The sequence below is a fragment of the Geospiza fortis genome, unplaced genomic scaffold, assembly GCF_000277835.1.
Source record: "Geospiza fortis unplaced genomic scaffold, GeoFor_1.0 scaffold108, whole genome shotgun sequence".
Lineage (NCBI taxonomy): Eukaryota > Metazoa > Chordata > Aves > Passeriformes > Thraupidae > Geospiza > Geospiza fortis.
This window is the reverse complement of record NW_005054439.1, coordinates 1,190,136-1,216,786: the sequence shown is the minus strand read 5'-3', so window position 1 is coordinate 1,216,786 and position 26,651 is coordinate 1,190,136. Positions and strand designations below refer to the sequence as shown.

Here is a 26,651-nt window from a genome sequence, read left to right as displayed (position 1 = left end):
CTTTCCTTTGGCTTTGCAGTGTATCTTGTCAGTAGACATGAGTGGCACTTATCAATTCAGCACAGACAACTTAGACCTGCATCTCCAACATTTCAAGCAATTTTAATGGATAATTGACTTTGGACTTTGAACTGATGTTTTACTCTTTTCTTGAAAGGTGCTTGATCTTTTAGTGCATTCTGCCTGAAAAAGGTACCATATGCATGTTTCATAGGTTCTTTTTTTCTTCTCTAAAACTATTGCAGTTTAATTTTATGGTTTGATGAAGATTGTCATATTCAGCAGTGTCAATGTCTGAAATTTCATTATGAGATGAACCATGATAAGAATGGAATTGTCTGTCTCTAAAACCATTTTACTAATTTGCTGTGTAAACTTAATATGGACATGTTAATAATTGTGTTCTAATTGTTTCATTTTTTTTTTCACTACTGAGTGAGCTGCTGTACATAGCGACAGAATAGGGGTTCTCTTGTTTATGTGTTACGTACTGATAGTGATTCTCTCCTAAAGAGTGTTTTAATCACATTTTATGTTACATGTGATCTGGAAGTCTTGAGGACATGCCTCTGCAGGTGATTTGCATTCCTAAGCTAGCAAAGCTTGCTTAAAGTCAGTAGCACAGCATCTGCAAGATCTTTTAAAATACATGAAAAGATATATGCAACTGATTGCTTTAGTCCTTGGGGAAGTTTCTTTTTTTGTCTGGTACTACTTGGGAGAATGAAATGAGTTAGTATAAGAAAGGCTTTCAGAAAGTCATGATAAGGATTTTACTGCTTTCAAGATGCTGTATTGTTATTCTGTTCAGCAAATAGGAGTTATTTGTATTTTGGTGTTTGAGTGAATGTATGATACAAAGTTACCTGTAAAACGGTCTACCTATTTTCTCAGAAAAGAAGCCCTATAGTACAGGTCTTAGGGCTTTAGGATGGGGTAAAGTGTGGTCTGGTAAATCATACTTTTGATTCTGATCGATGTGCAGAGGGTAAATGCTGTTAATTGTGTCAGCCTGTGGTTGTCTGGAGATAAGCTGACGCCTGGCATAGCTTCAGAGGCTGCATGTGGCTGTCACTGGCAGGCTGTTACGGGAGCTAGAACTTGCAGAGCACAGGAATGTAGCAATAGGCTTCCACTTCTGTCATGCATCTTACTGGTAGGCCAGTCTGCCCTGACGGTGGTGAAATGCCAGCCTTCCTCACCCAGTGCTGGCTGGGGAAGACTGCTGTGTCAAGGATGCTTCCTCAAGGGACAACACCTCTCTTTACAGCTCTCTTTAGGGCATGAGGCAAGAATAATTTTTTTTAAAATTCTAAATTCATTTGACAGGCTCCCAAAACACAGTGAATGCTTTCTAAATGCACACAATGCAGTTAAAAACCTTCAGTACTGTAATGTATATTACATTTAATTATTAGCAATTTGGTTGTAACTGTTGAACATGTTTTTTCTTCCACCAAATAAACGCCCCTGGGAATAACTTTACTGCCTCTCCAGATGTGCTATTTTATTTCTGAGGTTCTCAGTCACTCCATTGTTGTACTTTCTGTAATATCCAGGTATGTAATACATATTCCACTGAGATGCTTCTCAGATGAAGCAACTAAAGCTGACCTTTTTTTGTGCAGAGAGGTTAATGCCTGGATGCTAGAGCCACTGTCTTAATGACTTGCCCCAGGTTTAGCCTGACTGATTATTTGCGAAGAGAGTTGGTCCACTCAAAACAGGCATTAGCAGAATCTCCTAGCAATAGTAATTTTGTCTTTTCCTTCACAAACATGAAAAATCCTGTTACATTTTCTCTGCTTGGTATTAGTGGGTTTTCGAGAAGCGTGGGAACTGAAGGTGTCTCCTTGTTGGTACATGACATGTACTTCTTCTAAATGAGGAGTGGAGCTACTTAACGTTGAATAGGAAAGCGTGTACTGTGCAAAAGACATAAAAAAGTTATATTATTCCCTGGTATCTGAAGTTATAAAAGACAAGACTTTAGGCATCCTTTATTGATTTCCACATATTCTGTGAAAGAGAAGGAACCGTGTGACCAAAGTTGATGGGTTTCATATAAGGGTATAATTTGGTTCACTGTGTTTTAGTGAAATTGAAAGCAGAATGTAAGAAGTTTAAAAGGTCAGAATTTCAGTAAAGTTAATACTTCAGCCGAAAGCAGGAGAGACTGCTGGTCTCTCTTACCATTTTTGGCACCTTTGTATTTGGAAAAGCAAGGGAGTGAAAGAGAAGATAGATAACCCGTAAGAATCTTACAGTGCAGATAGACTTGGAAAAGCATTAGTTTGTTATCTGGCTTAAGTGGGCCATTACTTTGGCTTATTTCAGAGCAGTATTATTTTCTCTGTCCATTCAGCTTTTATATTAGCCTCAGATAGTTGTGAGGTAATGAGCTCAGTGTTTTGGAAGCAGAATACTGACTTTAAGCTCCCTTTCCCCAGAAGATGTAGCTGAGGATCTTTGAGTTTTCAAGCTCATACAATCCACATTAACTAACACCTTCTCACAAAAAGGATTGCAAAGTTTGAAATGTATGAAAACGTACTAAAATATGAGATATGGTAGTAAAATGACAGAATGTTGTTACCTGTCTTTTATCTGGATCATAGTGTGGGTTAAGCTACTCTGGGTTTTTTCTTTTTTGGTAGGTTTGGGTCTTTTTGGTGGAGTTTTTTTTTTTTTTTTTTTGTGTGTGTGTCTTTTTTGTTTGTTTGTTTGGGGGTTTTGTTTTGTGGGGTTTTTTTGGGAGGTGAGTGTGGGGATGGCTTCCTTTTTCTTCTTTGTTTCAATAGGTTCAGTAGATTAAAGTTTAGTAGATTAATCTGTAAGATCTTACTTTATATGGCTGTGTGGTTGGCACACCCAGCAGTTTCTGCTTACAGCTGAAAAAAGCCTGCAACTTCTACAGGTTTTACCTCTTGCTGCCAAGTAGAAGAGTGAACTGGATATTTTTGTGCCTTGCACGTACACAATTAGTGTTCTTTTCTTAATGTCATTTTTCAGTAGGGTATGGTGCAAAAAGTCCTGCTCCCTTCTAAGGTCCCGCCTTTAAAGCTGATGATCAGTGATAGTAAACTAACATCTGACCTGGGTGCATGAAAAGATACAAACATGAATGATCCTGGTTTTGTCATGTCATTTCTTGAAGTAGGGAGTTGCACTTTCACGTTGACAGTGTTTTCACAGCTCTAAATGGTGTAGTAGGGACCTGAACCAAGAAGCACTTATGCTTTACTTTCTGTCAAATTTGCCAGGCTAGTTAATTCTGTAGAAACTATGAAATTGCAGAATTATTGATTCCTTGAGATAAAGGGTTAACAGCTGACCAGTGAACTCTGCATCAGACAAAGAGAGGACATAGCTAAAGTATCCAGCCAGTTTGTTTTTAATTGAAGTAAAAACAAGGCTGCTTTCATGGGAAGTTCCTTTAAGATATACTTGTTTCTAGCCTGAGAAGAGTTGCGCTGAGTTTGTGTTTTTCTGCAATTTACACGCCTGGCTGCCAGTGGCTTTTCATTCTATGTTTAGTATTTTACACCTGGTAAAATGGGGTGTGAAATGCATCTGTGAGCATGACAGTGGTTTTCCCTCAAGCTGTAAAGATAATAGCAGCAATCCAAGGCCTGAAACAGGGAAGAATCAAGCCTTGGTCCTTTTATTCAAGCAAGTGCTGTAGAAGGAGTGGAATTTGCTGTGTAAATCTGTTGGACTAACTCTTAATGCAGGTAGTTGAGCTCATATTAAAGTGGGAGATTTTAAGCTATTTCAGAAGGAGTGCCACTCCCCTCTTTGCCCCCAGACTCTTGGTAACTGGGTTCCAGTGACTCCCCTATATATTTTGTTATCAGGAGAGGCACAGAGATGTGAAAACAAGCGAGCATGTGGAGATAAGTTTGGGATTGTAATTCCTATTTCTGTGAGGAATGCAATTCAGAAACAGAATCGTCTCAACCTGCAGTGTAATTGGGAAGCATCTGGACAAGTTCATGTGCAGAGATGAGATGCCTGTTGCACTTGAGATACTTTATCAAATGCTGGTCTCCGGAGATTTGTCAAAGTCGTGTTTCTGGAGAGACTCTAGTTGTCTTCCTACGTACATCAAGTTGACCAATATGGATTTGTGCAGCCAGCTTTTCTGACTCTTATTTGCACCAGTATGAGGATGATTGTAATGTAGCTGATCTGGTAAATACAGATTCAGATTCCTGTAGCTCTTCCACATGAAACATTTCTGCAGTATTTCCTTAAAGTTCACTTCTCTTGCTGTTATGAATATTGTTAAAGTAATGGTGTAGTTAAAAGACAGTTTCTGTTAAAAGGCAGCTTTCTGTTTCCCTCATCCAATTAAATGTTTGCTCCGTTCATTGTGTGCTGTGTCATGAATTCAGATGGTTTATAGTCAAGGCACTAACTTGCAGATTTTCTTGTCTCAGACATATCTTTTGAGTACCTTGCACACTTCTCATTCAAGTAATAGCAGAACCAAGCTCTGCCGTGAATTGAAGGGAAAACAATATTCATTTTGACTTGTTTTCAGTGGCTTTTTACATTAGGAGGATTTGCTTATGGAAAAAAATGCATTACTGTGATCTTTGTAGGAGTGGAATTATTCCGTGACTTCCTTGGTTTTAGGGTTCCCCCCCCCAATTCTTTGGAAGTATATCAACTAAAGAGACAATAATCGGAGATTGTTTCATCTGTGATTGTCTTATTGGGTTTCAGTCCTGCCAGTGTTGAGGTCAGTAGGACTATTCAGGTGAATGAAGCTATTCAGATGCATAGGCATTTGTAGTATTATAGTTTTCTGTCATGGAATACAGTGTGGTTGAGCCTGGAGCTATGTGAATAGGTGTTGACTTTTTAATACTAATGCAGAATAATTAAATGTAATCTCCATTAGAGCTTGGCCGGTTATTTAAGTGTAACTCTGAAAAATGGGGTGAAACTGTTCCTGTAGAAAGCTCTGCAGTAATAGCATCCACATTATTCCTCATCTAAATGCATGTGTTTTAACTATATCTTATAGTATTTATGTGCAGTATAATTAAGTTGAATGTATTTCATATTTCAGTCTGGTGCTGTTTGCAGGCTGTTAAGAAATAAAGGTTACGGTTGTTTTGCTTCCTTGTCTGTGTGGCTTTTTTGTCTGTGTAGCTGCACAGGTGTCATGGTTTAAGCCCAGCCAGTTGCCAAGCCCCGTGCAGTTGCTAGGCGCTCTCCAGACCCTAGGATTGGGGAGAGAATTGGAAGGGTAAAAGATAGAAAACTCCTGGGTTGAGATGAAGACAGTTTAAGAGGTAAAGCAAAAGCCCCATACACAAAAGCAACACAAAACAAGTAATTACTTTACTTCTTCCCATGGACAGCCAGATGTTCAGCTATCCCCAGGAGAGCAGAGCCTGTCATCACATGTAATGGTCGCTTAGGAAGACAAACACCATCACTCCAAATGTCCTCCCCTTCCTCCTTCATCCCCCCATTCTGTATACTGACCATGACGTCATGTGATCTGGAATATCCCTCTGGTCAGTAAGGGTCTCCTGTCCTGGCTGTCCTCCCAACCTCCTATGCACCTCCAACTGCCTTGCCAGTGTGGCAGTATGAAAAGCAGGAAAGGCCTTGGCTCTGTGTAAGCCTTGCTCTGTGTTATAAATGATCAATCAAAAGCCAAATTACCAAAAATGCGAAAAGATTTATTTATCTTTTTCCACGACCAAAATACGGTCCTCAAAACCACCACAGCCAAAGAGACAGCGTCGAGCCCGAGATCGGCGCTGTGTGAACCTGGATCTGACCCCTATTGCATCGGACCCTCCCCTGTTTACAAGAGTCGCTTCTAGCGGGGATGTTTTATACAGTTTATTATGCCCGAGGTGAAGGAGTCCAAGTTTCTTTTGTAACTCTTCACATTCGTAGTTGGTTCTTTCACTGTGCAGAGCAGGACAATGACTGTCTCCTGGTTGATAGCCAGCGTTGATCGAATCCGGGAAGTCGCATATTCGCATGTATCTTTCTGGTGACTTTGGCTGTCTTGATCAATGTTATCAACAGGGCAATGATTGCTCTTAGGCGGTTTCCGATGACTCGGGATAGAGGTGATCATTGCGTTGGGTGCGTCTATCCATAAGCTAAATGCCGATCGTTCTCCTGCTGCCTCCAGGAATTTCAGAGTTTGAATAGATGTCCGCCTCTTGGGCTGCTTGTGGTCAGAGACTCATTTGGATTTCACAATCTTTATAAAATACATTCTTTTATTGCATGAATTATTTCCCAACATGTATTACACTCAGTAATAACAAAAATATCTCTGTATTATCATTACTGTGTTAAACACAAATCCAAAACAGTCACATACCAGCTTCTGTGAACAAAGTTAACTCTACCCTGGACAAAACCAGCACAACAGGTAAGCCATGTGCTGCTCTACGCTGCTAAACTTTAAACCCCTTTTGTTGTGTCCTTTTCTCACACTGTGAGAAGGCACCCTCATGCCTTCGCATCAGGTTTATACACACAGTGTTAATATACCCCTGAGCTTTCTTATCTCCAGGCTGTACAGTCCTAGCTGTCTGGGACTCAGCCCTTGCTTCTATAAAGATGCTTCACTCCCGGTGATGGCATCTTTGTGACCTTGTGCTGGACTTGTTCAAGCAAATCCCTGTTCCTGAGGAGCCCATAAATAGGCACAGAGCTTTACATGTGGCCTTTAGTGCTAAGCAGGGAGGAAGGATAACCTCCCATGACCTGCTGGCAGGACTTTATGATGCTAGCTGAGATGCTATTGCCCACCTTTGCCATGGAGTTGTATTGCTGGCTCATGGTCACCTCATTGTCCATGAGAACCACCAAGTCCTTCTCCACAGAACTGTCTCCAGCCAGTCAGCCCCCAGCATGTGCTGTGGCCACGGATTATTCCTTCTCAGTTGCAGGAGTTTGTATTTCTTCTTGTTGAAAATATTCCTTTTCTTCTTGGATTAAATAGGAAACTTGAGATTTCCTGTTTCTTCTTGTTGAACTTAAGATTCCTTTCTTCCCATTTCTCCCACGTCTGAATAGCAGCACAACCATCTGGTTTGTCAATGACTCCTCTGTCAATGACAGTTTTCTGTTGTCTGCAAAACTTGATGATAAAACTTTATCCTATTATCAGTGTTGTTAATGAAGGATGTTGAAGACTATTGGTCCTAGTATCAGCCCCCGGATGTAATGCTGTGACTTGCCTTCTAGTGGACTTGCTGCAGCTGATCGCAAGCCTCTGGGCCCAGATATTCAGGCAGTTTTTATTAGATCTCACTTCCACTTGTCTAACCCTCGTTTTATCAGTGTGTTTATGAGGATATTATGGGGGACCAAGATAAAAACCTTACTAAAGTAAAAATAAGGAACATCCACTGCTTTTCCCTTTGCCACTAAGCTAGTCAGTTTACTGAAGTTATCTCAGTGGATATGCGTGATTCCCCATTTCTAAATTGATGCTGACAACTCTCAGTCTTTTTCTGCCATGTGTTTGGAAGTGGTTTCCAGTGTTAGTTGCTCCGTCACCTTTCCAGAGACTGGGGTTAGGTTACCCAACCTTGCAAATCCCTGGATCATCCTTCATACCTTTCTTGGAGGAATGAGTGATAATTGCTCCCTTCTTGTTCTGAAGAATCTCTCCCAGTCATTGAGACCTTTTAAAGATTATTGAGAATGGTCTTGCAGGGTATCAGCCAGCTCCCTCAGCTCTCATGTGTTCAACCTCTCAGTCCCCAGTGGACTCAAATATGTCCAGTTTGTTTTAGTTCTTCTTGGCTCAGTCCTCTATGGAGGGTATGTTTTGATCCAGATTTTTCCTGTGGTCTCAGGGGCTTGAGGTTCCCAAAGGCCTGTCTCACTGATAAAGACTGATATAAAGAAGGCTGTACCTCAGTGTCATCTGTGTCCTTATCCATCAGGTCCCCTGCCCCATTCAGCAAGTGGCCCCACCCTGAGACCCTCCAGCTTGCTACCACCACCACTCTCTGCCATGCTTTCTTAACCAGAAGGGACCTTTTCTCCCTGAAAGAGACTCCCTTCCCCCCACCCCCAGCAATGATAAGAGGTGGTATACAATAACTCCAGGTGCTGGCCTACTTCAAAAATTAACTCTGTAGTGACTGGGACCAGGACACCCAGTTTCCTTCTGGTATTTTAAGTGCAAGTGGTGCACTTGACTAGACATGCCTGATTAGCGCTGTGGACTGTGAAATGCAAAGCATCTTGGAACAAACAGTCTGTTCTCATCTTTAGGGCTAGAGAATGTATTCTGGAGAGGAGATTAAACAGTTTGAGTGTAGCAATTATGTAATCTCTATTCCCTCTGCTATTTGACGTGCTGGATGTTTTCAGCAATCAACATAATTTTGTCAAATAATATCTACTGCACAAACAAACAAAATTTCTTCCTTATAATCTTATTAAGAGAAAACCAAAGTATTTTATGAACACATTTTTCAGTACAAGGTTCATAAAAATGCATGTTGTTTTTAAATTTGCATTTTGTTTTCTTTGCTGCAGAATCTCAGAGTTACACGGAAGCCATTAACCTCTCTGTGGTGATGTCTGATGGTACCGTGGGCACTAAGTCTTCTTTGCTGAGGGCCAACATGCAGACTGATCCCTCTTTTCAGCGCTGTTTTGCGTCTTCATCTACTATTACAAATAGCAGTCCTATCCCAGGGACAGAAAGGTAGGAAAAAATTCTCTTACATTATTGTTTAGTTCTCATAATGATAGTTCCCAGACAAAACATTATGCTTGCATCTTCACTGCAGACCATTTTCTAAGAACTTTGAGGTGGCTGTCACATTTATTGTTGGAGTCCATTGGATGGATTTTAACACATACAGAGGTGTTACTTTGATGTGAGGGACACAATTAGCTTTGAATATAAGTGAGAAGACAAACAGAATTTTATAGCTCAGTTATGTTATTTGTGCTAGCACGTGTATATAGCTCATATATAAGCTCATATATATTTTTCTGTGTGCTTAACTGGCGCCTCTGATGTTTAACTTAAAGCCATGTCATGAAAATTCACATTGGAATAAGCTGTATATGAGAGAAAGGGAGCACTCTTCTCATTGCAGGCATATCTTTTTAGTCAGTAAAATGTCAGTAGATCTGCTTTGGTGTAGTGTATAGCTGATTACCTTTCAACTGATCAGCAGGCTTAGAAATTTTATTGTTTTACAGTTAGATTGTGGAAACCTCTAGGGCTTTGGACAATAGTGTGAAGTGTATAAATTTACAAAGTAGTTCTTGTCCAAAGGAGCTTACAGCATAAGCTAAGAAATGGCAAGAAACAGCAAACAAACCAGGGGTCCCTAGTTACTGTTAGAATGGTCAGAAGACCATAAGAATGCGTGATCAGTCATTAGCTGTGCGCTATATTTACTCAATAGACAAGGTAGTGCATTAGACCTGAAGAAGTTACCTTCTCTATCACTCTGCAAAAACATTCCTTTCTGGCTAATTATCCTATTCTTGTTTTTAGCTATTTGGGTCCTTTTTCACAGTAAGTATTTTGGAATACTTCTGGTAGGAGTGTCAGAGTGTCAGTACTTCAAGTATGTCATTACCTATTTATCTTTTATTTATCTTCCAATCTAATTGGTTTCATTTTCAGTCAGTACTGAGACGGTGAACGAATGTTTTGGTTTTGTGATTACAAATGTGAACCTTAAGATGGAACAAAATATATTGGTATTTGCTGCAGAAGAGGCAGTGTGACAATTACAAGTGGATATGTATTAAAAGCTTATCAGTCAATTCAGTCATCAAGTTTACATTCCTACTTCAGACTTTATCTAGAAAATTTTGTTTGCTTCTTTTGAAATACTTTTTCTATAATTTTTTTATTTCACCTAGAAGATAGCTACAGCTCTAGAGGAGAGGTTTTTTTCTTGCAGCAATGTCTTCTTCAATTTGCTTACCTTCCATTTCTTTATGGCCTTTCTAATTTGAGCTGTTTAAATCTACTGGCATTCATTTCCACAACTCCCTTTTAATTAAAAATCCTTTCTTTTTTGATATATATCGTATGTCAGATTTTTCTCTTTGCATTTCACAATGAGTTTGTTCTCTCTGGATTTGGTAGTATTAGTAATCTTTTCCAGCTACAGCCTAATGGCATTTCATTTTCAGAAGCAAGGAGACAGCTTAAACTTTTATCAAATGATTTTATCAGATGCTTAGCTTCTTTTGTTTGGAAGGACTTTTTTTTTTATTTTTTACTTGAACAGGTAGAATTGCTACCCAGTAGAAAAACAGAATGTTTACTGTTGAAATATTTAATTCTATAAATCAGAGTTTTTCCACCCAATAAATTAACCACTGGACCTGCCTCCTTTTTTTTTTTTTAATATAAATTGTATTGAAATAGATGTGGTCTGCAACTTATTCCTTGTGAACTGTGTTCTTACCATTATCATAGTTACTGATTTGTTGTGTGATGGTGCATAACCACCTCCTCAGCCCATTTATTTTCATTTTTCTTTTGATGAGCATAAGACACACGGCATTCAAGAGCTGCTGTGGCCGTGTCATGTTGCTTCCATAAACGTCTACCTCTGTGCAGCTTTGGCATAAGAAATTGTTGCCTCCTATTGTTATTTTTCAGGTAGCACTTTAGCTCATCAGGACAGCTGTATGTGAAGCAATGCTGCAAACAGCCTCACTAAACTGTTTCATATTAAAACTAAACCCCTCAAACAGGGAGAAGTATTTTTAGCTGTCATTATTTTCATGGACTGGTTTACCATGCAAACTCAGAAACTATCCCAACAACATGGCTAGGTGGAGGGTGAGATAAGACAGAGCATACTGGATGTACATTGAAGAAGTTACTGGTCAGGATGAGGTTGGAATCCCTTGATCTAGCTGCATTACCTGGTCCAGCATGTTTTCAATGAGCACCCTGGGATTTTTTTTGTTCTGTCATGTTTCATTTCTTTCAATGGCCACTGAAGTATGGGTTGTACAGTAACATTTTAAGGGAATGATGTGGCTGATGTTTTGTTTTTGTGTTCAATTTTTGGTTTGTTTTTTTTTTTGACAGCTCTTCTGCCCCAGAATATCCTTGGCTTGAAAACAGCTCTAAAGCTTCCCTGTCAACCCAGTTTTCAGTGGGAAACACCAGGCAGCCAGGAGGTTACCTTGTGCCCTCTGAGTTTTCAAGTGCTGTGCAGGATGTCTCTCTCCTGTCTCATTTCCAAACTCCAGGAATGCAAGTTGTCACCCTGAGCGACCTGGAGAGTTCACCAGCAAAGCCACACCAAGAACATGGTATCAGCAGCAGTGCCCATGCCGACCTGAGCTACAGCGCTGGTACCAGGGACAGGAGCTCCTCCCGAGAGGAGACACAAGCTACTTGCATAGCCAATGCTAGCACATCTAAAACACTGAGCTCATCAGTGGCAAGTGCTGATGACAATGACTTTTTGACACAGAACTTTCTTACAGTGGCCTCTGGACACAACAGCCAGAACAGTGCAGTTCCACATCACCATGAAGGGAACCTACGTGCTCAACCGCCTCTTCCAGAGAAGACGAGGTCCTCTGAAGGAGAACGTTCCTTTTACTGTGTGTCACCTTCTTCAAGTGGCTTCTCTAGCCCTCACAGTGGAAGCACAATCAGCATTCCCTTCCCAAATGTCCTCCCAGATTTCTCAAAAATGTTAAGCCCTTCCCCAGTGCCAGGTAGGTTCTGTATCAGAGAAATGCAAAATACATTAGATTTTATATGAGTTTATAAAAAGAATTGTGAGGGTTTTAAAAGTGGAGAGGGAAAAAGTAATTGAATGAAAATGGCGCAGAGGACTTGAATGTTTGTAGTAAATGGTGCCAGTTCCTTGTCTTTGGATGCAGTATTCAGGAAACAAGGCTTCAGATTTATTCCTCTGCTTCCTAGAAGCCAGCCATTGGTCACCTTACTTTTTCAGCTGTCAGATTACAGTGGACCAGTGTTGAGTTCAATTTCTTTTAAAAAGGGCTGGCTTCTCTCTGTACCTTTTAGAGTTGTGCCAAGAAAAGTAAAAGATGTACATGTGTGTTCGTTGGGCCCTGTTGAGAAGTTTGTATTTAATGCAGCTTTATAACTAAAAGGTTTTAATATTTTAGGATTTTGCAAAATGAAACATGAACATGCTTTCAAAATCTTAGGGTATGTTATTATATTTGATGGTTCTAAAACAGCTCAGTTTCTCTAAACTGTCCTAATGATGAGTTTTTTGAGTAATCATGGTGATGGGAAGTCGGAAAGAAAAGTAAAAGCACTTTTGTATTTTAAAACATTCTTGACTTTTTTTCTTTTTTATTTCACAGAAAACACAGCTGATAAACATGTGACCGTAAAATTTGTTCAGGACACATCCAAATTCTGGTATAAGCCAGATATTTCAAGAGAACAAGGTATATCAATTGATAAATATTCTGAGATATCCGTTCATAGAAAAGCTATTTAGTGAAGTCTCGATTTTAGATACATACCTGATCTCTAAAAGAAATCTAAAACCTAGAAAGGCCATAGACAACCCCTCTTGTTTCTTTTGTTGAAAGGCTGAATTTGAGTATGGAGGGCAGTCAAGAAATCGTAAAAAATTTTCAGTTAATCGAACAAATTGTTAACTTAACTGAACTAACTATGAAGTAATATAGATCTACCTGTGGTAGCTGCTGCAAATGCTCTTTGGTGTGAAGCTGCAGATTTTTGAATGGCAGAGATATGCATGAAACAACACCAGATGGCTGTCTGCTCTCTGAAATCTTTTGAGGGAAAATGTGCTGTTCTGACATGATCTCAGCATAATTCATTAGCTAGGTCACCACAAAGGCATCCTCACCCACCAGTCATTTTGTAGCCTGAATTTCAATGTCAAGTGACATACATTATTTCTTAAAGGTCAGTACCATGGAACAACATCTTTATGATGTATGATGCAGATACAGCACTTTTATTTGTAGTTGTATTATTCAGTGAACTGAAGAAATCTTTTATTACCTATGTGAAAGTTAATACTTATGAGTACCTGGGGTACTGCATCTGGCATACAGGAAAGACATAGACCTGTTGGAGTGAGTACAGAGGAGGGCCACAAAGTTGATTAGAGGGATGGAGCACGTTTCCTATGAGGAAAGGCTGAGAGAATTGAGATTTTTCAGTCTGGAGAAGGAGAAGCTTCGGAGTGACCTAATTGCAGCCTTCCAGTACCTGAGTGGAGCCTAAAGGAAGGATGGAGAGGGACTTTTTAGAAGAACATGTAGTGGTGACAGGGCAAGGTGAAATGGTTTCAAGCTGAAAGTAGGCTTGGATTAAATATTAGAAAAAAATTATTTACTGTGAGGGTGATGAGGCACTGGAAGAGACTGCCCAGAGCAGCTGTGGGATGCCCTCCATCCATGGAAGTGTTCAAGACCAGGCTGGATATGGCTGTGGTGTAATGAAAGTTGTCTCTGTTCATGGCAGGAGCATTGGAAGTAGATGATCTTGAAGCTTCGTTCCAATCCAGGCCATTCTTCCATGATTCTATGAACTTACACACTGTCCCTACAACAGTACATATACAAGCATGCTGGGTGCTTGTTACAATCCACTAATCATAGAGGAGCAAAGTGAGCTCTCTGTGGATTCTGGATAGAAACTTCAGGTTTGAATATTATGTGAAATGAGACTAAAACCAAACAAGGTTAAATGTTGATACCAAAAAATTGATATATTTTATTTAACAGTAAATGAGAAAGAAATAGAAAAAGAGATTGTGGGGGGGCAGGAAGAGTGACAGGAACAGATTAAGAAGAAATATATCACCCCTCTGTGGGTCCCAAGATTAATACAAGTTGGGCCCAGGTACCTCTCCTGAAGGGGGATACTCTCTCTTGCAAGACTGAATCAGTTGCATCACTTTGCATCATGCATAGTGCTGTGGTGCAGGGCCTCGGGAATGAGTCTGGGGAGTGCTTTAGAGGTCTTTGTTGGATTATGATACTTCCTCAGCTGCCCCTCACATGAGCGTCCTGCAGATGTGGCTTTCCCAGAGTGGGGGGTTTTACAGCTGAGCTAGTTTGTGTAATGGAGGGTGGATGTCCACTGCGTCTCACCAGAGGTCATGACATATACCCAAAACTGTCCTCCTCCCCCCTTTGTTGGGGAGGAGTCTGTGCAAACCTGGCTGCAGATAAGCCTGTGGGCTATGGCCTCCACCCTGAAGCCAGCTGGGGATGATTTTCAGGACAGCTGCTGAGCTTGGACCTCCTGTGGATGCATCCTTCTCTCCCAGCCTTACCCATTTCTTCTGAAACCTGAGATGTTTGAAAAACATTGTCACTTCTATCTTATCTCAAGCTCTTTTATGTGGCTTAGCTCACAATTCAGGGTTTCAGTCAGGAGGTCCGTTCAGGGTGGAGTGGGCTTTGTTGGTGTGGCTTCATTGCTGCAGCTTCATTACACACTTTTGCCATAATGGGCAAAAGCAGTGTTTCAGCCATGAAATGATAACAGTTCAGTCTCTGGCAGTGCTTTCCAAATGCAATTGGTCTGACTGTGCTTGTGTTTATACTGTACTAGTCAGCTACAGTGAATTGTGATTAATGAGATAAGGCAGGATTTTAAGCTGGGATTTTTTAAAATGTGGCTGTCAAAACCAAAAAATTACTAACTAGTTCTACATTGAGAAAGATATTCATACTAAACCAAAATAGTGTGAACTTCAGCTATTGGCAAATGGTGAATTGCTGTGTCTGTCTAGTTATTACGTTCTCAGATGGTGAGGATGTTCTTTTGTGGTAAATAGGATGCCTGGGGAATAAAGACCATATAAAACAGAACATTAATTCATTTTTGGATGATACTTTGCTGGTCCTTTCGCTCCAGTCTCCTTTGTGTTATCTACTGACCACCCATAATGAAAACTGAGTCGTTAAATATGCAGAAAAATACCTCACGTGATGTGTGGCCAGTGAGGGACGTAGATATAAAGCAATTTAAAACCTAACTGCTTGAGCAAATGAAACAAGTCTTCCCAACCTTTTAATATGCCTCTTTTCATCCTTGAAGTAAAACTTCATTTAAAAAATGTTTTAAGGTACTCTTGCTGATCTTTTTTGATCTTTTTTCCCCTGTGTTTAATAGACTGCTCATGTGACAAATTATTACTGCATCCCTTTGTATTTAATAAGTGTTATGTACTGCTTAATTGCAGGGGTTTGTATATTCATCCTTATCCTCTCAAAACAAGACATTGTTGTGAAAAAAGGTTCTTACCTTTGCCATCTGACAGATGAAGATAATAGAATGCATACATTTCTTTACTTGCTTTGACAGAAGAGATAATTGTCTGCATTTTCCTGATTTTTTTTTACTTCCCCTTTTTTCATGAAATGAACCTTTGTTTTTTTTGTGCCCCATATGCATAATATCCGTGTCCTGTATGAACAATCAATTATGGAGTCCAGCGTCAAATTTGGGCTCTTTCTAGGGTTTCTCTGAAGGGATGCTGATGGCTGGAAATTCTAGAAACAAAGTATACTGGTATACACATGTATTTGTAAAACTTGTATGGGGGAGGAAAGAAAGCAAAGTACAAAGATTTATTAAGATCAATCATTAGATTAACTTTTTGTCTGTTTTCAAAATAAGTTTAAAATTTTGGGCTGCTAGATTTCAAAGTCTGCAACTGACTTGTGCAAAGTAGCAGCAATTTCCCTGCAAGTGTTCCCTCTTGGAGAGGATTTCATACTGCACTTGCCGAAGAGATCCCAAAATACAGATGAAAAGTACTTCAAAGAGCAGAATATACGCTTACATTCCTTCCTTTGCTCCAAAACTCCGAAGGGAGTAAGGTACCTTTGCAGGGACAAAACCTTGGTGGTGGATGAAAATGAATCTGTCCTGCCTGTTGAGGCTGAATAGGAAGTGAAAAACAGTGCTGTCTAGTCAGTGTGGGAATTACAGAGAGCTATGCAGTCTTTTAACAAATTGCCAAAATTTAAGCAGAAGTAGACTTGCTCTTGCACTGGTTGTAGGAATTTTGGTGGGACCTGAGCACTCCTCTTAGTTTAAAAACCAGTAAAAATCGGGGTTCTGTACTTCAGGCTTCTTTTAAAATAAGTATCTCTGGGATTTGGACAAGGGGATTCCACTTAGGTCCCCCAAATATTCTTGATTGTGTTTTGTTGCGTGGCAATGAGGATAGAGAAAAAGATCTTACTTCTGGTGTCCTATTCATTATACATTTGTACTTCTGTACTTTTTGAGTGTATGCATTGTACTTGAGCTGTTTTTCTGTCTCTTTCCTGGAATCTCTTGCAGCCATTGCTGTTCTCAAGGAAAAGGAACCTGGGTCTTTCATTGTTCGAGACAGTCATTCTTTCCGGGGAGCCTATGGGCTAGCAATGAAAGTTGCCACACCACCTCCTTCTGTGCTACAGTTAAAGAAAGGTACTTCTATATGTTATTAAAATGCTATATATAGTAGGTAGTCCTTATTGGTGGGTAGCAATCTGTTGGAATCTTCCCCTCTTCTCATAAGTGCAGCTTGAACTGCAGGTTACATTTGATGTGTTGTTAAATGAGACTGGATACAATGCCTGTTATACTATATGGTTTCACCACGACTTCTGTTGTGGCTGTGTATGTGTTGTACCTCATCAGCCTAATGACAATCAGTGTCATCTCAGCAATTGGTCTTCCCTAGCAATTAGAAGTTTGCATTTGATTCACAGGCTACAATGTAAAGTTTTCACTCTGCTGGAGGGCTGAATATTTTTAATCCCAAAGTTTTGTTTTGAGACAGTTCTATTTCAGATACAAATCTGAAGAGATTCCTAAGGATAATTGTTTAAAAGAGGTGGTGATCTATGTATCTACTCTGTCAGCTCTAGTGCCTCCATATATAACTCATGCCTGATGGTTGTGAAACATAAAGTGAGAAGAACATGCAGAAATCAATAATTGGTATATGGAAATTCAGCAGCCAATATCTGTAGTGTTCTTGGTTCCATTTGTACTACTGCAAGGTTAGTGGAGTGGTTTTTGTTGCTGCTGTTTTTCTTTTACAGAGCTTACTATGTTTCATTAGTACATAATGACTGGTGAGGTAGGCAGTTAAGATTACAGGAAAGCATTTATTCTTAGTGTTGTTTTTATGGAAGTATGGTTTTGGCTGTTTTGGTTTGGTTTTTTGTTTGGTTGTTGGTTTGGATTTGCTTACTCTTTGGCAACTGTTAGGAGTACACCTCTATTACAGTAACACTTTGAATTTGTTTTAATCTGGTGTCTTGAAACAATTTTTAATAACAACTTGCCATGTAGTCCTTTTTGTTGCCAATAAACGTCAGCAGAACCACTCCAATGACTTATGTAATGAACTCAGCGTAGATGTAGTGGGGTGGTGATAGCAACAACTAGGAGGCAAATTGAAAGTGGCTTGTTGGGTGTTTCTAGTAGTCTTTTCTTATTAGTGAAGTCCTGGAAGACATGAAAGCTCACTCTCTTCTAGGCTTTGAGAGACAGTTTATGTTAGTAGTAGTAAGACTAATATTCTTCCACTTCTCACTTTGTGATACTTAGCTTTTCTGGTTTCCCTTGTTTGATCCCAGAAGGCACAGATTGGTTCTCTTTCCTGTAGTGTTTCTTGTTCCAGGCTTCCCCTCCCCACATATCTTGTAGTAATTTATTTTTAATTTGATGGTAGCGTAACAGCAAAGAGTAAGCTGTTTGAAAAAGCAATCAGTGCAATATTTGCTTGCATAGAAGTTTCTGCTGTCCATATTAATGCATTCATCTGTATTGTTTCCTGATAGATCAAAGGGAACACCTGTTTGTAGCTCTTTTGTTAAGGTTTGAATGGTTTGATAGCTTTGTCCTGTTGGTATGAAATAACCTTTTAGCTATTTGGAGGAGGATTAGTTTTGTAGTCAGGTATTAAATACTGTCAATCCATCTTCCAAGAAATATTTGTCTTAATTATATATCTGCATATATATGTACAGGTTTAAAAGAATGCTAAATCTCGAGGGATTTTTTACACGTCTCTTGGACTTTGAATCTCTTCTTTTCATCCAACTCTACAGTTTTGGTTTGTCTTCGATTCCTGAGATCAAAACTGTCTTAAAAATCTAGTGAAACCCTAGTGCTTCGTGTAAATGTTTGTTTTCAGATGCAGAGACATAGTATAAAACTGCAGACATTTAGAAACGTAAAAATGTGCTGAGAGAATCGCCATCATTACCTTTGTGTAGCTTAATCTACTCTGCTTTTAACCTGGGGAACTTCTGTGAACAGAAATATCACTGGAAATGGGAATATTTTTTCATACTTTTCTTCCTTGTCACTTTGGATACAAATTCTTTTAATGGGCAAGTGCATCAGAATCTCTAACCAGTCATTTTCCAAATTTCTGTTCCTGTCTGTAGCTGGGACTATATTTGGACATTTTTGAAACCAGTTATATTTGGATGTCAGTCACTTAAGAATATAAAACCATTTCCTCTGGCTGTCTGAAGTGAGCTGTTTGCTTATTTGTTTTTTTGAAAAACAACCTTTTAAATACATCTTGTAACTTGCAGAGTAGGTCTAATTGTATTCTTTGCATTTTGTATGTAAAACATTTGGTAGTAATGTGGAAAAACTGCTTCATAAATACCTAGTTTGTGAGAGTTGTCTGTTAATTGCTTCTTTTTATGAGCTTTATTTTTCAACACAGTTGGAGATTCGTCAAATGAACTTGTAAGGCATTTTCTGATTGAATGTACTCAGAAGGGGGTACGCTTGAAAGGATGCCCGAATGAACCGTATTTTGGTGAGTACTGTGCATCACAGGGACTGAGAAGATGGAAACAGTTGGCATTTGCCAGTACTGGCTTGGATGGAATACAAATGAGAGACTGCTTTGTTTGAGTCCTGATGACTTCTATAGGAACCCATTCCAAGGTTCCAGGAGCCTTTAACACATTTACTTTAAGCAGATGTGCAGGGCACTCTAGCATAGATGCATGTGACCAAGCTTCAAACAAGTCAGGCTTGTCTACCACTACCAATGTAGCTGCAGAAAACTGAGCTAAATCACTCTTATCATCCTAATTGATTCAGGACCTTTTGTCCTGTGTTGTATTTATGCTGCATATTAGGTGGCTAAAAATGACACCAGAATGAGATATTCACAAAGTACATTATGCTATGTCAGTATATTATTTAATGTAATATGATGGAACTACAATACCCATAATGGCAAACAGCCTACCTAGCTGTTAACTCATTTTCTTTCCGCTCATTTGGGGTAGGAGGGGAAAATAGGATCGGTGAGCTTATGGGTTGAGATGAAAACAAGGAGATGCTAACCAGTTATAGGGCAAAAGAAACTCAACTTGGGGAAAATTACTGTAAATGCAGTGATACAGATAAACTGGCTTAAACTCACTAAGTCAGAGTACAATCTCACACCCTGTAGGTCTGGGTGGTGGTCGCAGTCTGATTAAGCAGTGGTTGCAGTCCTGTTGAAGTGATGATTGCAGTCTTGTTGAAGGCCGTGGTCGTGTGAAAGGTCTGGTCTTCCTCTGGGTCTGTTGAGCAATGGTGGTGGTGCCCCAAGTCCCCAAAACCCCAGATGATAAACAGGTTCAGGTGGTACCTCCCTCAGGGTGAGGAGTTTCACAGTGGAGTGGTGTAATACTCTTGAGTCATTGCAGTCATCCATTCTTGCTAGGGCCATTGAGTCCACTATGGCCCGTGAGCAGAGATGGCCCCCTCAGGATGGGTGTAGTTACCATGCCTGAGTTAATTGTGGAGGCCATTGTGCCTTGCAGGGTTTGCCTCTTCTCCCTTATCTAACATCCAGTCTGAAGGGCTGAGTGCACACTGGGCAGCTGTTAAAAATGACCCACTGTTAACACTTCATCAAGTGTTATGTAGATGGGAGTAGAATACATAGCTTGGTTACACCCCACATTGTAACCCAGGACACAGGCTCAAAACTGGTTCACAAAGTAGGTGAACAGGCGCAACTGCACGTTTAAGGTTAAGATCATGAAGGACTATTAGTATCGATCAGTCTTTGCATTTCTGTAAGACTCTTGTAGAATTGGGTCATCTTTCTGTTTCAAAAAAATTTTTTGATGGGCTGTAAAGATGCGGTTGGTTTTGGTTGAACTGAGATTTTTCTCCAGTACGTGGTTATAATGTTTGCTGCTTGTTAGTAAATGGAATTGAAGGATGGCTTTTTGTACAAACAGGCTGATGAATACTATGCCTTCCTCTCACTCCTTATAGTCTGACATGCTAATATCAAAGGTAACTAATATTGAATTACTTCAGTTAAGCAAGACCAAATTGCGAGAGTGACTTTGAATAGAAAGGAAGAATCATTTAATAGAGAATTCTATGTACATAACTGCTGCCTTAAATAGAAGAGGTTTTACCTGGACTATTTTTTATACTTTCAGAATTACAAAATGGAGGTGTGTGTAGACAGAACACTAGATGATGAAGACTAGGTGGCTAAGAGGTAGAACTTGTTTTTTTTTACCTCATCATGTAGCACAAGCAACCTCATGTGCTCTTGCCACCTTCATAAGAATTTACTAATTTAATGTAGCAGAAGCTAAGAGCGTTGAAAAGAATTTACCGACTTGTATATGTTACTGATTTTGTAAGTTTTGTGCTTTCTTCATTTGAAGCACAGGCATGTAGGTTAGGGTCTAAGCAGTGTATATAAGAGGGAAAGGGAACATACGATTGTGATTACTGAGTTCAAGAAGATCTTGGCTTACGTCCCAAGAGATTTTTAAAGTGAAGCAGAGGGGGCTCTTAGTCTATAAAATACTTGAGAGCAAACATAACTTAAGCATTCTCGTTGCCTACCAAGTTAACTGTGGATATCTTGTTACTTTTCTGACCACAGGGAGTTTGACAGCTCTAGTGTATCAGCATTCCATCACTCCACTGGCGTTGCCCTGCAAGCTCCTCATCCCAGACAGAGGTATGCTTGTTGAAGTACAGAAGAGATATTCCCAGCCAAGTTTTGCTTCGAAGTGTCAGTGTCTGAAGGCTGTGAATGTGTCACAAGTTAAGATCGAAGCGAAAGCTCACTGAGGAGGAGGAAGCTATGGTGTTGTCTTCAGTATTGGTGATGACCCTTATCCAAAGTGTGGTTGTGAGCATCCTGGTACTGTGATATTCCAGTCATAAGCATATATTCATTGTGGAAATCCATGGAGTAATTTACCATGTGGGAGGACAAATGTCCTTCTTAGACATGACATTATGCCAGTGTATGGTTAGATTTAACCACTCATTCAGGTCTGGTTAGCAAAAGGACAAGTAGATAAAGAGTAGATGGTGCCCTGAGTGTGACACTGGCAGGAAGAGTGTAGCAACTTGCACAGGTTCAGATATTGTTCAAGTAAGTGATCAAAAAACCTATGTTGCTTCATTGGATTATGATTCTAATTTTGCTTATACTGATTTCATAAACCACTCTTAAGACAGAAACAAAATACTCATGCTTGTCCAGTAATTCAGTTGTCTTATGTTCTCCCACATAAAGTTAACCCCAATATTAATATTTTAATATTGAAATATTAAATATTCTTGTGGTTTATGGCTTTAAAGGGTTTTTTAAACCCTTTAAACTTTTGTCATAGACCATGTGTGAATATACAAAAATAGCATTTGATGTATGCAAATACCCCAATGAAACCATTTTAGCACAAAAATATGCTCTGGTAGATGTGACGAGATCTCATGCATTTATATGGCGAAACAGTATGGAGGTTGGCTTGTTCTCTTTATTCTCCTCACCTAAGATGGAAAAATTACTCTGTTCTTCCAGAGGTACAGGTCTGGAACATTTGCCTTGTCTTGAATAAACATACCACAGTGAAATTTTATTTTGGTTTTATTTTTTAATCCAATTTGATTATGCATTTTAAGATGATTTTCTGTAGTTAATGACAGGATACAGTGCCTGGAGTATTTAAAATGTTTGGATAACTGTAACTAACCATATGAATAATGTCACAAACTGTATTATGGTGTTATGGCTCTCTTCCTCATTTGATTATATTCAAAGACAGTATGCCTCATACTAAATGCAGCAGCGAGATATTTTTACATGCATTTACATACCTGAAATAACATGTTGGTGGACAGTTTTCTTACTACTTTTAACAATCAATTGGGAGGAAATGTTCCACTGCTGTCTTAATGGTTCAGATGGTTTTTTTTCAACTTAAGAAGGTTTTGTTGTAATCCTCTGGATCAAAACATAATTAATTGATTTCATCATGGTAACACAGTCTTTTTGCATAAATTACTGTAAATTATACAAATCAAATCATTAAAATCACACTAGTCAAGATATTTTTGGCTGTAGTGAGGGAATACAGCTATAAGTATTGTCTTGATGTGTAATCATGTGAATCCCTACAGCATATGCCTGTGTTATGTCTTTTATTGTCAGGAAATAAAAGTTAAGCGTCCTGCTTGTAGTGCTCAAGGCAAAAAAAACCTGATGCAGCACAAAACCTACATAGATGATTATAATTGCACATAAAAAGTGGTTTCATGTTTCTGGTCAAGAGTTGTTCAGTAGATGAGATCACAGTTAAAAGTGTAACAGCTCATACGTGACTACGGACTTTGATTTGTTGATTTAAATCCATACAAGACATGGACAGTGTTTTCTGTTTGCAGATCCCTTGGAGGAGATAGCAGAAACTTCTCCACAAACTGCTGCAAACTCAGCTGCGGAGCTTCTCAAACAGGGTGCAGGTCTGTTAAACTTTTATCCTTGTATTTGACTGTTACCAAAGTTTGTATCTTACAGGCTGGGAGAAGCTGAAGCTTAGACTGGATTAAAGGATATATAAAGGTAGCAGTTAAATTTATTGTGCTGGGTAGAAGTGTAAAGGGCATTGTTAGGATACGTACCAAGTTTTTTCCGTTTTCTGCAACCAGCTCCTACATTGTGTTTCGTTTCCCATCATGTGTCTTGTGAGAATATGAGGTGTATGTAGGTTACTCCAAGCACGGCGATTTTTAAGCAGGACATTGCTTTCATAACTGATAAACTTTGAGAGGATGTTTTCAACCTGTGGTTGCAGAGGTTCAAGACCTGTGTGTGAGGTCTGCAAAAGCCAACTAAGGAAAGTGTTCAGTTAGGGTTAAGTTCTCATCATAGGAGCTAACAATACCACTGTAAAATGCTTACTGTTGCATCAATCTGAAAAAAATATTAAAGAACAGTTCTCTTTACTTTACTTGGTGCTGCATTTTCTTAGGAAATGTCATGTGTCTTTTCCACTGGATGCTTTTTTGGATTCTTATGCATAGTGCAGCAGCCATTCTGGCAAGTTGAGTTGTTACTGCAAGCTTATTTGGTGTGACAGAAGAACCATGACCAGAGTATGTTCAAATTGTGCGATGCTATGCACTGTTACCATTTGTATGGCTCTCAAACTAGAGTGTTTGCAAGAGCTTTGTAGAGGTGTGCTCTGCTTCTTATCTGCTTTGTTAGTGTGCATCTGATCCAGAGAACTAGTTAAAACAGCTTGTCTGAAAAAGTGTGGTGACATTCTAACTCACCGTATTGTATGCTCTAAGTACTCTTGCACAATCTAAGTTGTCTTTAGAAATGCGACCAATTGTGTTACTCTGCTGTACAGTGGGCATGTTCAGGGGATCCTGCCCAGGTCCTGCAGTGGTCATTGGTTTTCAGGTTGCACTGCATTCTCCCCAGAAGCCACCCAATTAGTGCCGTTAGAGCACAGGAATACACTACATTTGCCCCTTTCTTTTGAGTTTAACCTACCACTGGATCCACAAGTGAATGTTGTGACAAAGCATGTGTTTCTAAGAATGCTGCCTCACGCAGCATTTAGAGCACTTCTGAAGGGGCAGTTGTCAAATTGACCAGCTCTGGAAAGAGTGTTGCTCTTTGCTTGTGCAGCAATCTGCTTTGACTTCAAAATTTGAAGCACCACTTTGAGTGCTGTAATTGAGCAGGCACGCGTGGCTGAGGCAATGGCAAACCTTTGTGAGGCTGTGCTGTGAGCGAGCATGAATTAGCTTGCTAGTTGGTGTTTGTTGTGGCCAACAGGGAAAAAAACCTATCAATTTTTGTAGAGCTTTACTTCTTAGAAAAGCTATCAAAAGGGGCATATATTATCTTCCAAGAAATATTGGTTTCTCCTTGCTCAGACAGTGCTTTTCAAAGAAAAAGAAAGAATTATTCTTCAGCTGGGGCAGTAGTCAGATAAATCTTTATGGCAGCTTTCGTATCATGGATCATTTAGGGTACTTAGTACATTTGGTTTTAGCCTGTTTAGATATTTTTGTTGTTTTTAAACAAGGATTTGGAATCCAAATAGATAAATTAGCTATGAGAGGTTCTCAGAGTTGGTGTTTTTTTTTGCCTTGATACATCAGGGGTCCTTTTCCAGTCACAGAAGCATTCAAGTTGTGGATTTCAACTCTGAAGTGCAGATTCAAAACATGTAAATTGAGTCCTTTCAAAGAAACTTTAAAGCAGATATGCTTTCTCCCTGCCCTTCTATACCCACACTTCTCTCACTCCACAAGCGAAAAACCAGTGTGTTTTCCTAGAATGATTATTTTTTATAGCTCCCTGAAAAACCTAATGAGCATTTCCCGGTTCTGAGTGCTGAAGATGACTAGAAATGCTTTGCTTCTTAGACACTGACAATTGAAGATTGGAAACCATACAGATAAGAGGATTTTCCCTAGAATACACCTTGCTTTATTAATCTGCCTGTTCAGCAACAAAATTTTCTGCTCAAATAAATTGCAGTTCTTAATTCTCTTTACACTGATACAGTCAAGAAACTAAGCATTCTGAACAAAGGACATTCCCAGTCTAAAAGCAGCATTGTTAAACTGTTGCTGGTGGCACAGATGTGCTTCAAAATGTCACCTCTGAAAGATAAAAGCGTCAACATTGCAGGGCAGCTGCATTGAACAAAAGGTCATCCTTTTGTGTAGCTTGGAGCATGGTTCCTCCAGGATTACTGTTCTCGATACCTTGCCAGGCTATGCATGATGTTCTTTGATGACAAATCTTTCTGTGTTTCCCATTACCTTTCCTCTCCTTTTTAAGCTGGCATGTTTTCACTTTGCAACACTTTCATAAATTTCCATTTACTATTTTCTGTGCTACAGAAGCAAAGGACACTCTGTATTGGGTAAGTTCTGTTAGAACTATCACTTTGACGGCAATCTAGATAAAATGCTTGGAAATTTAATTTAGAAACAAAACCTGAAAACAGTCTGTTGACAGCAATGCACTGTGTGGCAGAAGAGGAAGGGACTCTGATGTGTGTGGCTGTGAAAGAAGGGAAACTTCCTGTTCTGGGGAAGGACCCACTGGATAGTGAAGAGCTTTAGATCTGTAGCAACCATTCACAGCAATGAGGGGAGAAGAGGAGAGCTTATGGTTTGGAATGTTCATTACAGTTTTGGGTTGGCTACTCATCATCTTAAGTCCTCTCTGCATGAATTTGACTGATTGAAACAAAAGGTTTTGAAATTTTCACTGCAATGCAAAAATATATTTTTGAAATTTTACACTTGCAAATCAGATAAATGAAATCTCAGGATCCATTCTTTCACTGATGGACTCCAGAGCTTGAAGTTACTGGGCTGATCATTATGCTGGAGTCAAACTTAGGCTTATGCACTTTTTAACTGTATGATTTCTTGGTTGTTTTGGAAGTGCCAGTGTCTGGCTCTATAATTTTATGTAGATGGTCTTGGGGGAAATCTTAAGACAGATTACAGAATATCTAAATAAAAAGATAAACTGTTAGATTTAATTTAATCTGTGCTTTCATAGTAATGTTGGCAAGCCAAATGAAACTGCTAAACAAATGAAATGTAACCATGGTAATTTGTATATGTCAGCTGACAGAGTTGTAAATTTTGTCCTGGATACCTACACAAGTGTTTTTACCACACATAAAATCTCTTGGTGCTAGTGTTTAGCTATGGATGTGCGTAATCATTCTTACTTTTTCTTAATTTGTTTGTAAATTTGACTTTATACCATAGTTCCATAGTGAGCATGTGAATAATTCTGTTAATACCATATAATAGTCTATGTTTTAGATGCCACTGTACTATGTAGTAGTATAGAGTAGTACAGTACTACTGTATAATGCTATATAATATTAATACATACTTTCCTAGTGCTCACTGCAGATTTGATACGAAACCATGTAAAAAAAGTAACTGTTTGATAACCTTAGAAACCAGTGAGTATCTATTTTATAGAGATACTTCAGAGGTTGTTAATATTTCTAGAAGAGGAATAGTACTTTTAGAAGTAAGTGCATGCTGAAATAAAGAAAAGGCCTAAAAGTGTATGTCAGTAATTTTTATCAGTATGGAAATTGTTTTACTTGCTCTGAAATCATTAAACATACATAATACTATTAATGAGAATTAAAGAGAAATGAGCTTTGAAATAACCCTCAGTTCTTTCTGGTGTGAAAACATTCTTGTCTTGCCAATCAAGTGAATGGTTTCCTTTTAATATAGTTTAAATATTTGAAACTGTAGAATGTGTGAATGTATGCTGCAAATGTGTGTTTTCTTACTGGCTGATGTATTTTAA

At 39.2% G+C, this 26,651-nt stretch overlaps 1 protein-coding gene across 1 annotated transcript in view; it reads left to right on the top strand.

Annotated features, from left to right (window-relative positions):
• The window catches only part of TNS3 (tensin 3), a 131,717-nt gene that overhangs the window by 99,278 nt on the left and 5,788 nt on the right, over window positions 1-26,651 (top strand). The window contains exons 19-25 of the mRNA XM_031062176.1: window positions 8,545-8,716; window positions 11,087-11,727; window positions 12,352-12,438; window positions 16,334-16,462; window positions 18,729-18,824; window positions 20,922-20,999; window positions 22,715-22,792. Of these exons, the coding sequence (XP_030918036.1) occupies window positions 8,545-8,716; window positions 11,087-11,727; window positions 12,352-12,438; window positions 16,334-16,462; window positions 18,729-18,824; window positions 20,922-20,999; window positions 22,715-22,792 (1,281 nt within the window). The remainder of the gene's footprint in view (window positions 1-8,544; window positions 8,717-11,086; window positions 11,728-12,351; window positions 12,439-16,333; window positions 16,463-18,728; window positions 18,825-20,921; window positions 21,000-22,714; window positions 22,793-26,651) is intronic.